The 19651-nt window shown below is 44.6% G+C and overlaps 1 protein-coding gene across 1 annotated transcript; it reads right to left on the reverse strand.

Moving 5' to 3' along the window:
* Nucleotides 1-842: 842 nt before the first annotated feature.
* Nucleotides 843-10355, reverse strand: LOC311375734 (NLR family CARD domain-containing protein 3-like; the record flags this gene model as incomplete). The annotated part of the gene is made up of 8 exons (XM_084490791.1): nt 10042-10355; nt 6053-6143; nt 5819-5938; nt 5627-5740; nt 5456-5525; nt 3734-3959; nt 1354-3187; nt 843-1016 (listed from the first exon to the last, which is right to left on the reverse strand). Coding segments are annotated over exons 2-8 (2621 nt in total), but the record flags the coding sequence as incomplete, so codon positions are not given.
* Nucleotides 10356-19651: the final 9296 nt, after the last annotated feature.

The raw sequence follows: 19651 nt of genomic DNA on the forward strand, positions 1-19651 counted from the left end.
AAATCAAGGACGACCACAAAACCCCTCTGGGGTTCTGCGTCTCTACATATTCAATCGTTTTACGTTGCTCTGTATTTCTACATATTAAATTGTTTTATGTTCTGTATTCCTACATATTCAATATATTTATATTGTTTCTGTATTTCTACATATTTAATTATGTTGCTCTGTATTCCTACATATTCAATATATTTATATTGTTTCTGTATTTCTACATATTTAATTATGTTGCTCTGTATTCCTACATATTCAATCGTTTTGTTCTGTATTTCTACATATTCAATTGTTTTATCTTGTTCTGTATTTCTACATATTGTTCTGTATTTCAACATCTTAAATTGTTTGACCTTGTTCTTTATTTTATGTCTTCAATTGAAATTCTGAAGAAAAAATGTATATAAAGAAAATACGTAAAAAATTATAACATATCAAAAATTAGAAATTGTTGAGTTGTTTCTATGAAAACTATAACTTTAGTTGATCGATTCTAGACCTATAACCTTTGATTGATGCAAATACTGTGACTTCATTTGTTTAACTACCACTGTCCTGTTAACAGTGGGAAGATAGTGGGAAGGCACTATCATTATATTTTGTGTTTATAATTGAAAATTTGCAATGGCAACCTTGGGATTACTTTTCATTTTCGCATCTCACATAAAAAACAAGGTGTAATATGTCCAATGGCACCACTCTAATTGTGGTCATCAAAGGTACTTTGATTATATAGTTTGACGTCATTTAGGAGTAATTCTCAAACCAGGGGGCAGTAGTTAATAGTAAGTAAGTCCTCTGAAACTGAACCTTGTGGTGTCACTGTTTGCACTTTGAGTAAAACTGACCTGAGAGTTTCCAGTGTACAGTTTGGACTCCCCAGTCCAGCAGAGAGCAGCTTCACTCCTGAATCCTCCAGACCATTGGTACTCAGGTCCAGCTCTCTCAGACTAGAGGAGTTGGAGCTGAAAACTGAGGCCAGAGCTTCACAGCATCTCTTTGACAGCTTACAGCCATTAAGCCTGAACACACACAATAAACAGAACATGTTAGGAACCGTGATTAAATGTTTTATTAGACGTTTATTATAGTTTAACAAATGATTATACATGAGATATTTAAATGTAAGTTATATATAAGCTGTAAAATGTTGATACTAACAACAATACTAATAACAGTTGTTTTGCCTGAAAATTGTATCATAATATTACTTTTACAGTAGTATGTATATTGTGTTGTGTGTATCGTAAAACCTGTTCTAAGTATGCCTAAAGTTTTGTATGTTATTTTAACTTTTATATTCTAGTATTATGTATATTGTGTTGTGCGTATTGTAATATATGTTAATAGTGAACCTACACAGATGTTTTGGAGGCTTTGATCACTGGCAGCAGCCCCAGAAGACCCTCCTCAGAAGCAGAGTATTTCTTCAGGTAAAACACGTCCAGCTGCTCTTCTGATGACAGTAAGATGAAGACCAGAGCTGACCACTGAGCAGTGGAGAGAGATTCTGTGGAAATACTTCCTGATGTCAGGTACTGTTGGATCTCTTCCACTAGAGAACGGTCGTTCAGCTCATTCAGACAGTGGAACAGATTGATGCTTATCTCTTGAGAGAGATCTCCACCTATCTTCTCCTTGATGTAATGGACTATTTGGGAATTGCTCCGTGACCTTCTTCCTCTCTGTCCCAGAAGAACTTTTTTAGTTTGCTTGCCCAGTAATGTATTTCCTCTTGGTCCCAGCAGACCTTGTAGGATCATCTGATTGGTCTCTAGAGAGAGGCCCAGGAGGAAGCGGAGGAACAAGTCCAGGTGTCCATTCTCACTCTGTAAGGCCTTGTCCACAGCACTCTGGTAGAGGAGGAGTTCATCTTCCCTGGAGGTTGGCTGTTCTTCTGAGAGCAGATTGACACCAGTGTTGATGTAGGACAGAAAGACATAAAGGGCAGCCAGAAACTCCTGGATGCTCAGATGGACAAAGCAGAACACCCTATCCTGGTACAGCCCACACTCCTCTTTAAAGATCTGGGTGAACACTCCTGAGTACACTGAAGCTGCTCTGATATCGATGCCACACTCTGCCAAGTCTGCCTCGTAGAAGATCAGCTGGCCTTTCTCCAGCTGGTTAAAAGCCAGTTTCCCCAGAGAAACAATGATCTCCCTGCTCTCTGAACTCCAGTGTGGATCAGTTTCAGCTCTCCCATGATACTTCCTGTCCCCCTGTATGGACTGAACCCTCAGGAAGTGGCTGTACATCTGAGTCACGGTCTTGGGCACCTCTTCTCCTCTCTGAGATGTTTTGAAGAAGTCCTCCAGAACTGTAGCAGTGATCCAACAGAAGACTGGGATGTGACACATGATGTGGAGGCTTCTAGATTTCTTGATGTGAGAGATGATTGTGCTGGCCAGTTTCCCCTCTCTGAATCTCTTCCTGAAGTACTCCTCCTTCTGTGGGTCGTTGAACCCTCTCACCTCTGTCACCATGTCAACACACTCAGCAGGGATCTGATTGGCTGCCGCAGGGCGTGTGGTTATCCAGATGTGGGCAGAGGGAAGCAGGACTCCCCTGATGATGTTTGTCAGCAGCACGTCCACTGAGGTCGGCTCTGTGACATCAGTCCATGTCGGGTTGTTCTGGAAGTCCAGAGGAAGTCGACACTCATCCAGGCCATCCAAGATGAAGACTACTTGGTCATGGTGGTATCTGTAGCTTCCTGATTCTTTGGTTTCAACAGAAAACTGATGAAGAAGTTCCACTAAGCTAAACTCTTTCCCTTTCAGTAAATTCAACTCTCTGAAAGTGAGAAGAAATGTGAAGTCTATGTCGTGGTTGGTTTTGTCTTCAGCCCAGTCCAGAGTGAACTTGTGTGTTAAGACTGTTTTACCAATGCCGGCCACTCCGGTTGTCATTATTGTTCTGATTGGTTTATCTTGTCCAGGTAAGGGTTTAAAGATGTCTTCACATCTGATTGGTGTTTCCTCATTGGCTGGCTTCCTGGAAGCCTTTTCAATCAGTCTGACCTCATGTTCCTTGTTGACCGCTCCACTGCCTCTCTCTGTGATGAAGAGCTCTGTGTAGATCTCATTCAGAGGTATTTTCTCTCCTGCTCTACCGATTCCCTCAAGCACGGACTGGAACTTCTTCTTCAGATGAGACTTGAGTTTATGTTGGCACTGGACAGCAACAGCTCCTAAATCACAAACCAATATGATTGGTGTAAAGAAATAAGTATTATAAATTCTACTTTATATGGATCTTATAACTTTGTTAGTAGTGCTATCGTTGTTCAGTGGTATCAGTGGTATCAGTGACTTGCTAACCTGTTATAATAAGAAAGTGGTGCATCTCTTCCACTGAGTTATTCTGCTGTTGATCTGCAGTTTACTGTTTAATATTCTTTAATATGATACGGCTACAATAACCCTACACATCTGGATCAAACCATTCAACCTGATACCCCCACAATAACCCTATATATCTGGATCAAACCATTTATACTGATACCCCCACAATTACCCTATATATCTGGATCAAACCACTTAACCCCCGAGAGGGAATAACTCCACATGCAAAAGATAGACGTTTAGAAATGATCTACCTTGATATACTTCAGTATGAACAAAGTAAAAGTCCTCTACTGCTCTTCAAAATAAAAGTATTTCATCAGTGTTTTAAACAGTTTCTTCTCTTTTCAAAATAAAAATAAATATCAAGGGAGTCAATAAGAGTCTCTTACCACTCCACAGTGAGTCGGCCAGTTCCTCCTGGTTCATCTCCATCAGGCAGAGCTTTATGATGTCCACCACTGCCTCTATTGCGCGCCTCCTCTGCTCCTCGTTCTTAGCATCCTCCTCCTCCTCCTCCCTCCAACGCTCTGAGCATTGTGGGTAATCTGGGAAGAGAACCCTCCAGAGCTTCTTCAGCTCCTTGTCCAGAAAGGCGTGTGCGTTCTCCTCAGCCCTCTGGAACAGAACAAACATCAAGGAGAACTTTAAAGATTTATTTTTTGCATGCTTGATTATAGAGAGGAAGGTGATGAAGACAGAGGGGAGGACAAGCAGTAAATGACCCAGGCCGGATTCGATCCTGGGTCTCTACGTTCAGGACTGTGCCTATATGGTACGCACTGTAGCCCAGTACGCCACCGAGGCTCCCCTCAAAGAGAACTTTACTCTACTTTACTCTTCTTTACTCTGAACCAACTGAGGACATCAGAAGCATCTGTCCTAGATTAACGTATCGCTGGTCTAAAGAGGGAAGCCTGGAGACTATTAGCTCCACAAGAGATGCTTTTAATGCTCATGTAGAGCAGTGGCACCGCTAGAGATTGTGGGCCCTATGAAAGAATATATTGGGCCTCCAACCTAGACCACCCACCAACCTAGAAAACCCATTTGACCACCCGTGTTTGATAGACTGGTAGCTCTAGTGTAGCCTAGTGCAAATTACCCAATACTTAGCCTACTGTCATTGACCATTGGTGCATGAATGTCAGAGGTACATGAGTAGCATCTCTCATTACTGTTGTTTCTGGCAAAAAGGCTTTCCCCAATGTTTTGAGACATTCATTGAAATTTAGAGGTATTTTAAATTGTTGTCAATATGTTCCCAAAGTTTGTCATACACCAGTAATGCCCCACTGGCTCTAAAAACTTCAATAAAATGTGACAGAAAAGGCACAGACCGTCTTCAGACCCTGCTATTACTTTCACTTTCACTAGGGGTCAGTATTGATATACCTACCCTGGCTGTATCGTAGTTAGGTAGAAGAAAATTAGCATAGGCCTTGCTGCTGCAAACTTCCTCAGAACAGACTTCCAGATTCATAAACCTGTCTTCCTCATTTATTGAATCTTATTAATGAATTTCATGTTTGATCTATTTAATTGATATAGATTCTATGATTCACTCTATATTCACTAGGTAGCTCAGTGTTAATGGGCACCACAGGAAGGTGAAAAAGCCTTTCTTTGGATAAACTGGGTGACCAAATATTGGCCCATTTCCTCCCTCTCAACTTTCTGTTTCTACCTCAGAAACAGTCTGTTTCTACCTCAACAACGACGTGTCAAACTACTGACAGTCTGTTCTTCTTCTGTTCTGTTTGTAAGCGCACCAAGTGGAAGACTCTGAACTGTGACTCTGTGCTGAAACTGGATCCACGCAAGACTGAACTATGCAATAAAGAGAGAGAGGTAAAATATAAAGACTATACTGAACATTTAGCCAAACATGGAGAAACAAACCCCCTGTCTGTTTCAATTGTTACGTTTTAATAGATACAAATTTTATTTGAAATACGTTAACTTAATTACTTCAATTATTATAATAATAACAATAATAATATTAGCATTCTCTGAGTGGCCCCTGTCTCACTGATTGCCCCCCGCCCCCCACCCACACCCCCCCTTACGTCACCCCTGTGTAGAGCTGCTAGAGTCTTGTATCATTTACACACCTTGATCACCTCTGTTGGCTGCTGTTGAAAAGACTGAGCACTGGTAACCTTTGACATCTCCTGGTCTCGCCTTGGGAGAACACACACACACACGCACAATCTTTTTAATCAAAATAGTTCCTGAATAGAAATATTAGTCAGTAAAACTACTGGTTTGTTTGAAACTCCTACCTTTCCTCTCTGGAGGGGAATCCATCTTTTAGGTCAGGAGGTTGACCCATAGACCAGTCACTCTTTATGGAGACACAGCTGGGTCCAGGGGAGTCTGCTCTCTCCTGCCTCCTTCTAGAAAAAGAAACATCATCTGGAAGTTAGGATTTGTGGATGTTGTTTAATGTGATCATCTATTTGATAAATCCTCCCCTTTTCTTAGAAGGTTGCTGAATTCCATCTTTAAGGTCAGGAGGTTGACCCATAGACCAGTCACTCTTCATGGAGACACAGCTGGGTCCAGGGGAGTCTGCTCTCTGCTGCTGCTCTGGGCTTCAACACAACACACACACAGCTTTTACTCAGACTAATGATGGAGTCATGATATAGCACTGCTGAGCTCTGAGATGGACAACAGTCACAGACAGTGAGAGATCCTCTTCTTACCTCTTAGATTTGCTATGGGGGCCATGTTCTCCAGACAGAGTGGTTTTAGAGGTAGGACCCCCCTCCTCTCTCTCCTCATCCATAGGGAGACCTGGACACAAACACAACTTTCCAACATTTTGTTTCTGTGGATTCTGTTTGAGTACCAATTCAAACGTTGAATGACTGCAGTGAAGACTTCCTATCCTCCTCCTGTCTGACATACACACACTCTATCACTCTCTCTGTCTAGAGCTACACACAGTGGCAGAGTGGTAATCGGGAGAGTCGGGAGAATTCCCGGTGGGCCTTTAACGTTTTGGGGCCACCGGGCTGATTACTGTGGGCTAACAATATTGCATGGTTGTCTTATACCAAGTCTTATATTGGACTCTCTTCTTTGAGTCTCAGCTTTCATATGGCATATTGTTTGTGTAGATAGCATGTGTTGCCAGATCGGATTGGCAATTTCCAGCCCAACTATAGATTAAAAACCGCCCAATCAACCAAAAGAACACCCAAATCGTATATTGCCAGAAAACCGATAAATCATATACTTCTGCAATGTCAAAAACACGAATACAAATGCAACCTGATTATTAACTATGACGTTATGTGGTATACAAGGAACCTCTCATCTATCTCTCACACACACAAACCTCACAAGGTCTGTGTAAAGAACAGTGTCTTCAATGAGATGAAGAAAAATAGGCATGTAAAAGACCAATGGTGAGCACAATTGACCTGAATGCGATCTAATTGACTGTGTGCGAGTGACTGTGCATTCGCACACTCGCTCGCTCGCTCCGTGTACGGGGACTAGGACTGCCCCCTAATAGTCGACCACACGTTAGTCGATGAGAAGAGTCTCAGTCGACCAAGTTTTCATTGGTCGGTTAGTCGCAAAAAAAATAAAAATAAAAATAATATATCTATTTTTTTTAACTCCATCAAATCATACTTATCAAATCAAACAAATTATGATATTGACGGACCCGGTGTCCGATCTGGCTGAGAGTTTATCTCCAGCTGAAGCTGCTCAGAGAGAGGATCATGACTAGACTGGGTAGCCCTGCCCATTCTGCCGGCGATTTGAGTTCACTCTGCACAAGGGACTGGAGAAGAGCAATAGATTTCTTTCTAGTTTCGATACCTTTTTGCTGGAGCTAATCACCAAGCTGGCTTTTCCCCCTGGCGCGCTATTGGCTGGTTCAACACAATGACGACAGGGAAGCGACGGCAAGCAGTGACTGATGCAAATGACGTTTAGAAATGTTCAGCGTAGCGTCCGAGTTCTCGTTTGTTCGTTCCCTATATAGTTCACTATATCATATAAACTATATAGGGAATAGTGAGTAAGTGAATAGGGAACGATTTCGAACACAGCTACAGTCAATTTAACTCCGCCCATTGATCACGCCTCTTGTGCTGAAGAAAATGACAGCAGCTTCCCCAGACCAACGTGCAATCTATGATTGAGTTTGTCTGGCAATAGCCAGGCTAAATGACCGTACGAGCGTGGATCCGTCATTATCGGGAAACTAGGCCCTGGCTCGTAGAGAGTGTACAGATTATGCTGGGAACGGTACACACATTGTGTTGACAGTGATCGACAGCAAAAAGAGAAAGGTGGTGCAGAGAAGGCAAGAATTAAAAAGAAAAAAGCACTGGAAGGGGATGCAGAGAAATGAAGATGAGAAGATGAAAATGGGCAGCTTTTAGAAAAAGTAGCAAGTTAACCATCAGTATCAGTATGATTTATCAATACAAATGTTGTATGGTGGTAGCATGTATGTAGCTGTAACAGAAATTGTATTATTAACATGCCATTGTTAATATGCATGTTAATATGAAAGGTCCAGATGTTGTACCACATTCATAAAGGTTTTATATGAGGCTGCGTGACTGCTTGTCTGTTTCTTTTCACACATTTTGGGCGCTTGCGCTACCCGTACATTAAAACTAGGCCATCTCCGTTGGAGGTTAGCAGGTTTTGGGAGCGCTCTGTATATAATTTGATATTTTAATAAATGAACATGTTTTATTAACAATTTTTGATTTAATATTAGTGTATATACATTTAGGAACTTATGATCTCAAAGTTTAATGTTGTTAGCAGGGTTTATAATTCAGTTTGTAGTTTTGGCGGCAACCCGCTCGATACTGTAATGGAGAGCATTGTTCTCTTTCTGTTTTTTATGTTATTTTAGACTTATTCGGGCAGTCACGCTGGAGCTCATGTTGGTTTTTATTGTGAATGCAGGTATGTGATCACTTTCTAATGTGTATGTACATAAAACTATACGATCACCCCGTACATAAGAACTAGGCCATCTCCGTTGGAGGCAGCAGACAATAAATGTCACTGAGAAATCCCGGGGGTCTGAATCATTTCCACGAACACCTGCACAAGTGAGGGTCGTTACATAGCAACACAATGTTTTTATTTTTGCAGCCACAGAACTGAGTCAGCCCAGTGATGTTGATGAGACACAGCAACAGGTATGCACACTGCACAATGTTATGAGTACAACAAAGGATAGGATACAGTTTCTAGAAGCAAGTTGTAATATTGCAGTTAATTACAGAACAAATGTTATGATTGCAACATATGGAGAAATATGGGAAAATATATGCTATAATATGTAGGCCTAGGCCTCAGAGTCCACTTGTGATTTTATGTTATTTTTTCAGAACTAGAATGGGTTCTTTAGTGGATTTTTCAATTGTGTGTCAATTCATTTTGTTGGTTTGGAGGGACGACAGCAGTGTCAAGTACAGAGTTTCGTAGTACAGAGAAAAAGTTACGCCAATTGTGGTGGGCCTGTCTGCATCATGGAACCGTGCTGAAAGTGAGTCGACTGTCACACACAGTATTCTGTCTATCATGTAGACGTACTGACTCTCTGTCTCTGAGATGTCACACTATATGTAAGCTGTGTGTGATCTTTTATCACTATGCTTCTAACACGTTCATTTAATTACTGACAATTATTTATTTCCCTTTAGATCCGACAGTTATAAACCATAATTAACTAATGTTACCAATGAAACTCCACAATAAAAGTCCACAACCGACCAATCTGACCTCCCTACAGAATAAAAGTCCACAATACAAACAAACAGTTCTGTCCGGTTCCCGTACCAGAGGATCCGTACATTAACGCCCTCAACGCTACGGGCGTGCCTGGACGGGCCTAGGCCCGCCTAATTGTCAGTCTTGCCCATCCAATCAGAGGGCTTTCCTTCGTCAGCACTCGTCTGAGAGCTCAAGAATCAGTCAAATCGCGAACAACCGGCAGCCCCCCCCCCCCCCCCTCCCCTCCTGAACGTTTCTGTGAAAGCCCTCACACTTTACAAATATAAGAAATGAAGAAATATAGCCATTATACATTAGGCCTGTGTCGGTCGAGGAGGACTCTCTCTCTCTCTCTCGCTGTCGCTCGCGCGCTCACACTGTGTGTGTGTGTGTGTGTGTGTGTGTGTGTGTGTGTGTGTGTGTGTGTGTGTGTGTGTGTGTGTGTGTGTGTGTGAGATAACTTTTCATCTTTGCAGTAGGCTTGTCTTATATGGCCAATCTGTTTCAATTTGATGTGATGCACACCAAAGCTACGTTCATGCAGTTTTTCGCGCAGGTTTAAAATGTTTCCGCGTAATTTGTCAGCTGTGATCAAATGCCTTTAATAAATTCCACCTTTATGTCATAAATATAACATGCCTTTGATTAATGTTTGCATGGTGCATCTAATCTAGGCCTATCTTATGTTCAATCAAATTGGCTTTGCCCGCCTGTTTTTTTCTGTGCCCACCTATATGGGATCCTCTGGTCCCGTCCCAGAGGATCCGTAGGCCTATATAAACGCAGCACCTCTTTTACACCACAAACCTGGAAACACTGCACTTGGACTGGAAACAAATTAATTTAGTAAGAATACATTAATATAGTAAGAATTCTACATCACCAGTCATCTGAAGAAAACATGAATTCAGGAAACGGTAGGTAGGCCTACCTTATCTTCTCAGTGATGAAACGTGTGCTGTCCGTGTAGTATGGAAATATAGAAGCACAACAGCAAGAAAGGAGGGAATAAAGAGATTTAGGTGTTCACCACAATCACTGAGAAGCGAGACAGAACTTTAACACTAACTGCGTCACATCGTTTATATCCCTAAGAACTGATGAAGGGATAGGCCTACGATAAGACAGAGCAACAGTTTAAGGAAGTAACGACCAGGTCCCAGTGCTGACGCCCTGCCCCACACTGAGGGCTGAATAGTGAAACTAAAGTAATGGCGCATTCACACAAAAAGCGACGGGGCGGCGCGACTCAAAGTCAAAGTCAAAGTCAACGTATATGTGGCACAATGGGTCTGTTGACTCTTATGGCGGAGTATTTCTTTAATTTCTTTAGTTGGAGGTTTTAATGTAGAGGGAGTGTATGCGTTTTCCAAGTGTTGAGTTATTGTTTTGGTTTGAGCGCATTACAGTGTTGGTGGTCTTGAGGGTGTGTTGCCATTAGTTCGCCAGCAGGTGGCAGGTGTGCGGGAGTAGCAGCTTGGTTGCTGGAAGGTTACAGAAGAAAAAGGTTTTGCAAACCCCATAATAAATGTGTAGCACCAGACTGAGCCTGTGGTTTTTTTCATTCTGTGCCACGCTACATATAGACGCGTTCCAGGCGCCTGTGTCTATACGTTGACTTTGTATGGAGTCGCGCCGCCCCGTCGCTATTGGTGTGAACGTGGCTTAAGACTTCAAGGGTATATAAAGTAATACTGCTCTTTGTATCGTCTGTGGTGCAATCCTGTGATACTCTCAGAGTATCAAAATACAACTACCAAAGGAAACACTTTTCTGAGTTAGGAGACATAAAAGACAACAACCTAAAAAAAACATTAGTGAGTGACCTTTTGGCGGGTCTCACCATCCTGTACAGAGGTCAGCCAGCCCCCGGGGTCTGAAGCAGCCCCTCTGCTGTGAGGGAGGGCCCCCCAGGACTAAAGAGAAGGCCCAGCGTTTAGGAGCCCTCTGCTGTGAGGGAGGGCCCCCCAGGACTAAAGAGAAGGCCCAGCGTTTAGGAGCCCTCTGCTGTGAGGGAGGGCCCCCCAGGACTAAAGAGAAGGCCCAGCGTTTAGGAGCCTCTCAGGGGGTGAGGATCAGTGGAGTGGTGAGAATGAGGGCGCGGTCCGCTGCTCTGGGCTATCATCTATCTACTGGACATGACTGCAGGTCCGGCCAGCAGGGGCAGCACTGAGGGGGCCTCAGTCCTTTGTCTGTTCTGGAAGAATGACAGAACGTCACTCACTGGTGTCCCACTGGTGTCTGACTGGTGTCTCACTGGTGTTGAATCAATCCGTCCCTGATGGTGCGCCCTCACATAACTTGAACTACAAATGTTTTAGATAAGTTAAAGCCATGTGCTGAAACACGTTGGAGGGTTAGCAGTAGAAGCTTCTCACTGACTCTGATGCCAGTTATATTATCTATGTTTCATGAAGGAAGAAACTTCAGAGATTTCTAGATTAAATAAATAAACAATTGAAACAAATAAATAATTGTAACTCTGTAATGTGTGTGTATGTTTACATGTGTATGTGAGCGTGTGTGTGTATATAGTTCACCAGATTACTTATTTATCCAGAAGACTTGGATTTCAACTGAACAAACGGGAAGAATCATCTGAACACACGAGAACGTTCAGTTGATCCACAGAGTTGTTTATTAACATTATTCTTTATGAACAATTACAAATCATAAACAGGAGCTTGTATCTTTAATAACTGAACATTTTGACTTGTTGTTCCCAACAGAACACAAAGATATTCAGTTTAAAGTCATTCACAGCATGAATATCTTTACCCTTTCCCATAGAACCCTTATCATCATCTATGATTATATTGTTAAATCTGCTTTAAGTCACGTTCCATGTCAGGCATGGCAAAATAAAAACTGATATTGGATTCCTTTATTATGATGTTGAAAATATATAAAATATTGTAAAACGTACCATCAATCAACATTTAAAACACATTTTATATTCTTTGTACAACCTGCTTAACCCAATGGAAGATCTTTAAAGTAATTTCATGGTTTATCATGCTGAACCTTTCAGAAGCCCAATAAAATGCAGCATTTGGAGTTGGAGTCGAGTATTTAAATCAAACACAAAGAGTTGTATTTCCACTGAACTAGTTGACCCCTCAAGCCGGCCACACACCGCCGGCGAAGCGCAGCGGTGCGCAGTTTACGCGCGTCAAACACCGCCCCTAGCACCAATGGGAAGCGTTGCGCTGCAGCACCGTTGTGGTTATGTTTTGAAAGCAGCAGATCAACAAACGGTCGGTATAGGCTACCATTACGTTATACAAGTTGTTTTATGACTACATATATGGCCCTGATGCCCATGATCCTCTGTTTGTGCTTACAATGATTGTCACATTAATTCATAGTTACTTATGTCCTGTCGGGCACTTTGTTTGCGGTTTAGTCACTTTATTTACTGTCATTGCTCATTCATTTAGCATTGTCGAATTATTCATCTACTGTATCAACAATCTCCATATGTACAGGACCTTGTATCAAGCCGGGATGTACAAAATGGCTTTAAAAAAAGCGCTTTTTCACGTGCTGGGGAATAGAACAGTGGCCACTTTTGAGCCAAATACAGGACAGGACCAATAGTTAAAATTTCGGTGTCAACCACTCTATTTCATCCTAGACAAACCAGAAAGGGGGCTCAATGTTCAAAATACCGGAATTGTCCTCACTGTGCGTTCACACCAAAAGACACAATTTTCGCCTGTTCGCGCAAACAGTTGAATTGCCGCGCGACTCAGCGAAATCTGTCGCTGTGCATAATGTGTGCATTGAATTGAATTTTGTCGCGGAGCGTTTTGCCCGCCAACGGTCATTCATGCCAATTCATTCTCAGAGGCGCACACCGCTTTGTGCCGTGATATTATATATATCGTATATTTTATATTATATAGATATTTATATATTATATATATAATATCATGTCGTATTATATATAGATATACGGCCTCCCTGATCTAAACCCGAGTGGTCGTTTGTTACTGGACTTCTGTGCTAGTCATGGATTGTCCATAACGAACACCATGTTTGAACATAAGGGTGCTCATAAGTGTACCTGGTACCAGAGTACCCTAGGCCGAAGATCAATGATCGATTTCGTGATCGTGTCAGCTGATCTGAGGCCTTATGTTTTGGACACTCGGGTGAAGAGAGGGGCGGAACTGTCAACTGACCACCATCTGGTGGTGAGTTGGATCAGGGAATGGGGGAAGAGGCTGGACAGACCTGGTAAGCCCAAACGGGTAGTGCGGGTGAATTGGGAACGTCTGGAGGAGGCCCCCGTCCTAGAGATCTTCAACTCACACCTCCGGCGGAGCTTTTCTAGCATCCCTGTGGAGGTTGAGGGCATTGAGCCGAAGTGGGCGGTGTTCAAAGCCTCAATTGCTGAAGCTGCGGCGGCGAGCTGTGGCCTCAGGGTCTTAGGTTCCTCAAGGGGCGGTAACCCTCGGACACCATGGTGGACACCGGTGGTCAGGGAAGCCGTCCGACTGAAGAAGGAGGCCTTCCGGGGTATGTTATCCCGGAGGACTCCTGACGCAGTTGCAGGGTACCGGCGGGCCCGAAGGGCTGCAGCCGCTGCCGTGTCGGAGGCTAAGCAGCGGGTGTGGGAGAAGTTCGGAGAGGACATGGAGAAGGACTTTCGGTCGGCACCAAAGTGTTTCTGGAAGACCATCCGACACCTCAGAAGGGGGAAACGGGGAAACATCCAAGCTGTGTACAGTAAGGGTGGGACTCTGTTGACCTCGACTGAGGAGGTAGTCGAACGTTGGAAGGAACACTTTGAGGAACTCCTGAATCCGACTAACACGTCCTCTATGATGGAGGCAGAGCTCGAGGTTGATGGTGTTTCGTCGTCAATTTCCCTGGTGGAAGTCACTGAGGTAGTTAAACATCTCCGCAGTGGCAAAGCCCCAGGGATTGATGAGATCCAGCCAGAAATGCTAAAAGCTCTGGGTGTTGAGGGGCTGTCTTGGTTGACACGCCTATTCAACATTGCGTGGGAGTCTGGTACAGTGCCAAAGGAGTGGCAAACCGGGGTGGTGGTTCCCCTGTTTAAAAAGGGGGACCAGAGAGTGTGTGCCAATTACCGGGGTATCACACTTCTCAGCCTCCCTGGGAAAGTCTACTCTAAGGTGCTGGAAAGGAGGGTTCGGCCGATTGTCGAACCTCAGATTGAAGAGGAACAATGCGGTTTCCGCCCTGGACGTGGAACTGCGGATCAGCTCTTCACTCTCGCAAGGATCCTGGAGGGGGCCTGGGAGTATGCCCATCCGGTCTACATGTGTTTTGTGGATTTGGAGAAGGCATATGACCGGGTCCCCCGGGAGAAACTGTGGGAGGTGCTGAGGGAGTACGGGGTAAGGGGTTCACTCCTCAGGGCCATCCAATCTCTGTACTCCCAAAGCGAGAGCTGTGTCCGCGTTTTCGGCAGCCAGTCAGTTCCGTTCCCAGTGGGTGTTGGCCTCCGCCAGGGCTGCGCCTTGTCACCAATCCTGTTTGTGATATTCATGGACAGGATATCGAGGCGCAGTCGTGGTGGGGAGGGGTTGCAGTTCGGTGGTCTGAGGATCTCATCACTGCTCTTTGCAGATGATGTGGTCCTGATGGCATCATCGGCCTGCGACCTTCAGCACTCACTGGATCGGCTGGCGGCCGAGTGTGAAGCGGCTGGGATGAGGATCAGCACCACTAAATCTGAGGCCATGACTCTTAGCAGGAAACCGGTGGATTGCCTTCTCCGGGTAGGAAATGAGTCCTTAGCCCAAGTGAAGGAGTTTAAGTACCTTGGGGTCTTGTTCGCGAGTGAGGGTACAATGGAGCGGGAGATTGGCCGGAGAATCGGAGCAGCAGGGGCGGTATTGCGTTCGCTTTACCGCACTGTTGTGACGAAAAGAGAGCTGAGCCGCAAGGCAAAGCTCTCGATCTACCGGTCGATCTTCGTTCCTACCCTCACCTATGGTCATGAGGGATGGGTGATGACCGAAAGGACGAGATCGCGGATACAAGCAGCCGAGATGAGTTTTCTCAGGAGGGTGGCTGGTTTCTCCCTTAGGGATAGGGTGAGAAGTTCAGTCATCCGGGAGGAACTCGGATTAGAGCCGCTGCTCCTTTGCTTAGAAAGGAGTCAGTTGAGGTGGTTCGGGCATCTGGTAAGGATGCCCACTGGACGCCTCCCTTGGAAGGTGTTCTAGGCACGACCAGTGGGGAGGAGACCCCGGGGAAGACCCAGGACTAGGTGGAGAGATTATATCTCAACACTGGCCTGGGAACGCCTCGGGATCCCCCCGTCAGAGCTGGTCAATGTGGCCCGGGAAAGGGAAGTCTGGGGCCCCCTGCTTGAGCTGCTGCCCCCGCGACCCGACCCCGGATAAGCGGATGAGGATGAGATGAGATGAGATTATATATAGAGCTCTGGGAGTCGCAAACGGCAACAATCACTTTCTCCGCCAAGCTGCGGTCCACTGCGGAGTGCAGGGAACGGTTGGCCCAGCCGGTTGAACTTTTGATTGGCTGTTTTACGTTACTTCACCCACGTTACCCACAGGGAGTGAACGCTGATTGGCTGTCTCACGCGAAAGCCGCGGCAAAGTTCAAATATTTCAACTTCAGCGAAACTTGTCGCACGGCAAATCCACGTGAACACGCTCGCCCGTGACAGGGAAAAATGTTGCGCCGTCAATCAAATCTTGCTGCAGGTTTGTGCCGCGACAAATTTCGCCCGATACGCGTCTCTACGTTAACTTTGTGTGCGGTGTGAACGCACAGGGGATTACCTTTTGAGGGAGATGAAATCAGAGTAGGCCTATACATTTAATAAGCATGCAATACGAATAAGAAAAAGCATAATTATAAAAATATTTGAATTGTTTTATTATGTTGGCAAGCAAGAAGTAGAATAAACGGGATAATCACCTCAAGGCAGGCCAATAAACTGTTTGATATGCCCGGCTCATGGAATGTTACCGCCCGAGACGAAGCCGGGCATATCAAACTGTTTATTGCCCTGCCTCTCGGTGATTATCCCTTACTTAATAACAAGGTGAGGGGGTGGAAGATATGTTATGTTTTATTTATATTTTTGTTATAATGCACACCGTTTTTTCGACTTCATGCCTGTCTACTTCAAACTCGTGCTGCGTAGGCCTACATGTTGCAGAAAATGTGCAACAGCGCCCCCTAGGGTCACACTTTTCGGTGGGTCGCAGAATTCGGTGTAAAATTCCGCGTCCCGCTCCGAGCCGCACCGAACCGAACCGCACGTTCCGCTCATGACCAATGTGCGCTCTGTCGGCGCGCCGCTTCCCCGGCGCACTTCCAGAAAGCGCATCAGAATTGACTTGGTTCGGTTGACGCCTTGGCTAAATCTAGCTCCTAAACATAAGCATGTGTAGTATTAAGGAGACGAAACAGGGATGAATACTGTTGCGTAAAAACAAACAAGCATAAAACAAAATCTGGGTCATGCGCGACCAGCTCCTGAGCTGTACACATTCATCGATCTGATAACGACGAGCCCTGCAGGAACGGGTTACGTCGGATGCTTCTGTCCAATGACACACGTGGAAACGATGCGCCTTCTGAGAGAAATGTTGTTGCAGTCCTCAAACCGCGCTGTGGTGGAAGTTGTCAAACGGGTCCAGGGAGGTGGTTCACTTTTCACGAGTGGTGGTGGCGCCTGTGGGCTGCTGAAGTGAGCATCCTGAACCTCCATCGTCAGATTAATAAGTGATCTAGCTGACGTCACCGGGATTTAATGCGGCTCTCTGAGGGATAACGGCTTGGACGTGTGGGCGCGTGCCTAATCGTTTAATTCAACCGTGATCACTTTGGGATCGTTGTGTCTCCGGGATGGGGAGCACGGGGGGCGAGCCGTGCAAGAAGAGAGACGGCAAGAAGAGAGTGTGTAAAAAGAAGAGGTCGCTGCGGCTCAACATGCCGGTAGGCCTCTATTTTGTGTCTGTATCTGTGTTTGTGTGTCTCTCTCTCTCTCTCTCTCTCTCTCTCTCTCTCTCTCTCTCTCTCTCTCTCTCTCTCTCTCCATCACCCTTAACCTACACAAGGCCATATGAGATAAAATTCCTGTCGGAGAGAACTCCTATTTTAGAGCTGAAGTATTGTAGTGTGGAATGCTTCTCTTCTCCGTGACCGTCACAATGCTGAAATGTCTTCAACCACATGCAAAACAAATATGTAAAAACATGTAAAGGATACTTTAAGAAATGTGTGTCTGAAGTGTGGCCCTCTGTTCGCTAGAGGACGCCACACCGGCGTCACCGCTCCGAGCTTTTGATAGTGCTGTGTGAGCAATGAGCACCGTGCTGTCCTCTACCTGTAGCTGTGCTCTAACATAGCATTCCTCAACACCATCGACATGCCCATGAGCAAACCATTTCATATGGTTACATTTTATTGTTATTATTTGTATACCATTGTAATGTGTTATTTTTTAGCTGCTCCATCTTAAACATACTTAAGACTTACACTCGGATACTTTAGTGTGTCAGTATATGTTTGTTTGTCTTTCTGCTTTGTATAGTTTATGTATACGTGGGCAATGCATATCTGTGTGTGTGTGTGTGTGTGTGTGTGTGTGTGTGTGTGTGTGTGTGTGTGTGTGTGTGTATCTGGTTGTGTGAGGGGGGGGGATTAGCTACTTCCATTGACATAGCAGCTAGCATATCCAACAGTCAGACAGCAGCACAGCCTTTTTGTTGCGCTGTTACAATAACAACCTCATAACAACAGCAGCCATGACTTGTCAGTCAATAGCCCTCGGACATCAGAGATAAACAGCCCTCCAGGGGTCAGCTTACTGTAAAACAAGCACAGCGCCTCTAACAGGCTGTGTGTCCCCCGGGAACAGTTAAATAGAGAATTTTAAGAGAGACTGTGCAGTTGTGAATTCAATGTATGGAGGATATGCCCTAGGTTGGCTCCAAGGCAGTGGAGAACGAAACACTGGGTTCCCTAACTGTAAGCGTGCTGTCTTTTATGCTATGCTATGCTATTTTATGCTGCAATGTACTATGTAAATGTAGAGAGATTTTAGGCCAAGTATGCTCACACATACAAGGAATTTGGTCTCTGCATTTATCCCATCCGTGAATGAGTGAAACACACAGAGAACACACAGTGAGCACACACTAACACAGAGTAGTGAGCTGCTACATTGGCGCTCGGGGAGCAGTGAGGGGTTAGGTGCCTTGCTCAAGGGCACTTCAGCCATGGATGTGGGCATGAGAGAGCAGTGCTCAACCACTTCCCCCGCCCACATTTTTCCTACTGGGTCAGGGATCGAACCGGCAACCCTTCGGTGTCAAGGCCGAAGCCCTAACCAGCAGGCCACGGCTGCCCAAATGCTATGATATGCTATGATATGCCATGCTATACATTTACTATACCCACTGATCTAATAGCATGCTCTCCTTCCTGACCCACGTTTCTGCTACATACATACATCTGTTTACATCTGTTCACATTCTTACTGTGATTGCTAGCAACTCTGCTGCTACTAGGGCTACGACGATGCACTTGTGTCACCACTCACAGAGTACCAGAGTACTACTAGATACTAGAGTGATGTAGGCCTACAGTGATGTATTGGTTATTTTTACAATCAGTAACTATTTGTAATTTTATCTCTTAATAATGACAGGAGATTAAATGGATTATCAATGTTTAAACTGGGAAAATGTTCTGTCGCTCAACTGATAATAATCAGAAGAAAAAAGGCGAGGAAGAGAGGAGCACTGGTGGGTGTGATGGTGTTGAGTATCAGGTGACACATGGTTGCTGACCAGAAAGATTTAATTTAAGTATTTATTTTGTCTGTTACTCATCAAAGAACACAAGGTGCAGCATTTCCCATGACTCGACTCCCAGCTGTGTGTGTGTGTGTGTGTGTGTGTGTGTGTGTGTGTGTGTGGACGGGTGGATATGGGAATGGGAAGGACCTCAGGGTGCTGTGGGAGAGGGAGTGGTTTGACCGTCACACAGGTTCACCCACATATCACTGCGTCTGGTCCCACGTTTCAGGAAGAGAAAAAGGGCTTCCTCTATTCATGTTGTCTTTTTCTGTGTCCTTGTGTTGACATTCTGTCTTTAGAATAACAGAAATAAAATCTCTAAATCGGTACAAGGAATCCTATGGAGGATTTGTAGGGAGGATTTGATGATTTTGTAAACTTTGTAAACTACTGATACACTGAAAGAGACCCAAATGCAAGGATCTTAGTTGATTTTCAGTTCAAAACGATTCCTTCAAAATTGATTTTCCAGTGTTATGTACTAGCATAGCATGCACTGCTAGTAGCAGTACATAATGTAACAAACAAAGGCAAACCTAAGACAACAAACGTTTTGTAGAAGTTGTGAAACAGAATCATATAAAATAAGAATCATTATTCATACTTTAATCCCATTTTCTCTTGCATCCCTATTAATAATGCTAGCTCACTCCGTCAACTGTCAAGTCTCTGCACTTCCCCAGCCGTTACTCACCACAGTGTGTGTATGAGTGCAGGCAT

Source organism: Micromesistius poutassou (genome assembly GCF_964030765.1).
Source record: "Micromesistius poutassou genome assembly, contig: SCAFFOLD_2934, whole genome shotgun sequence".
NCBI classification, from domain to species: domain Eukaryota; kingdom Metazoa; phylum Chordata; class Actinopteri; order Gadiformes; family Gadidae; genus Micromesistius; species Micromesistius poutassou.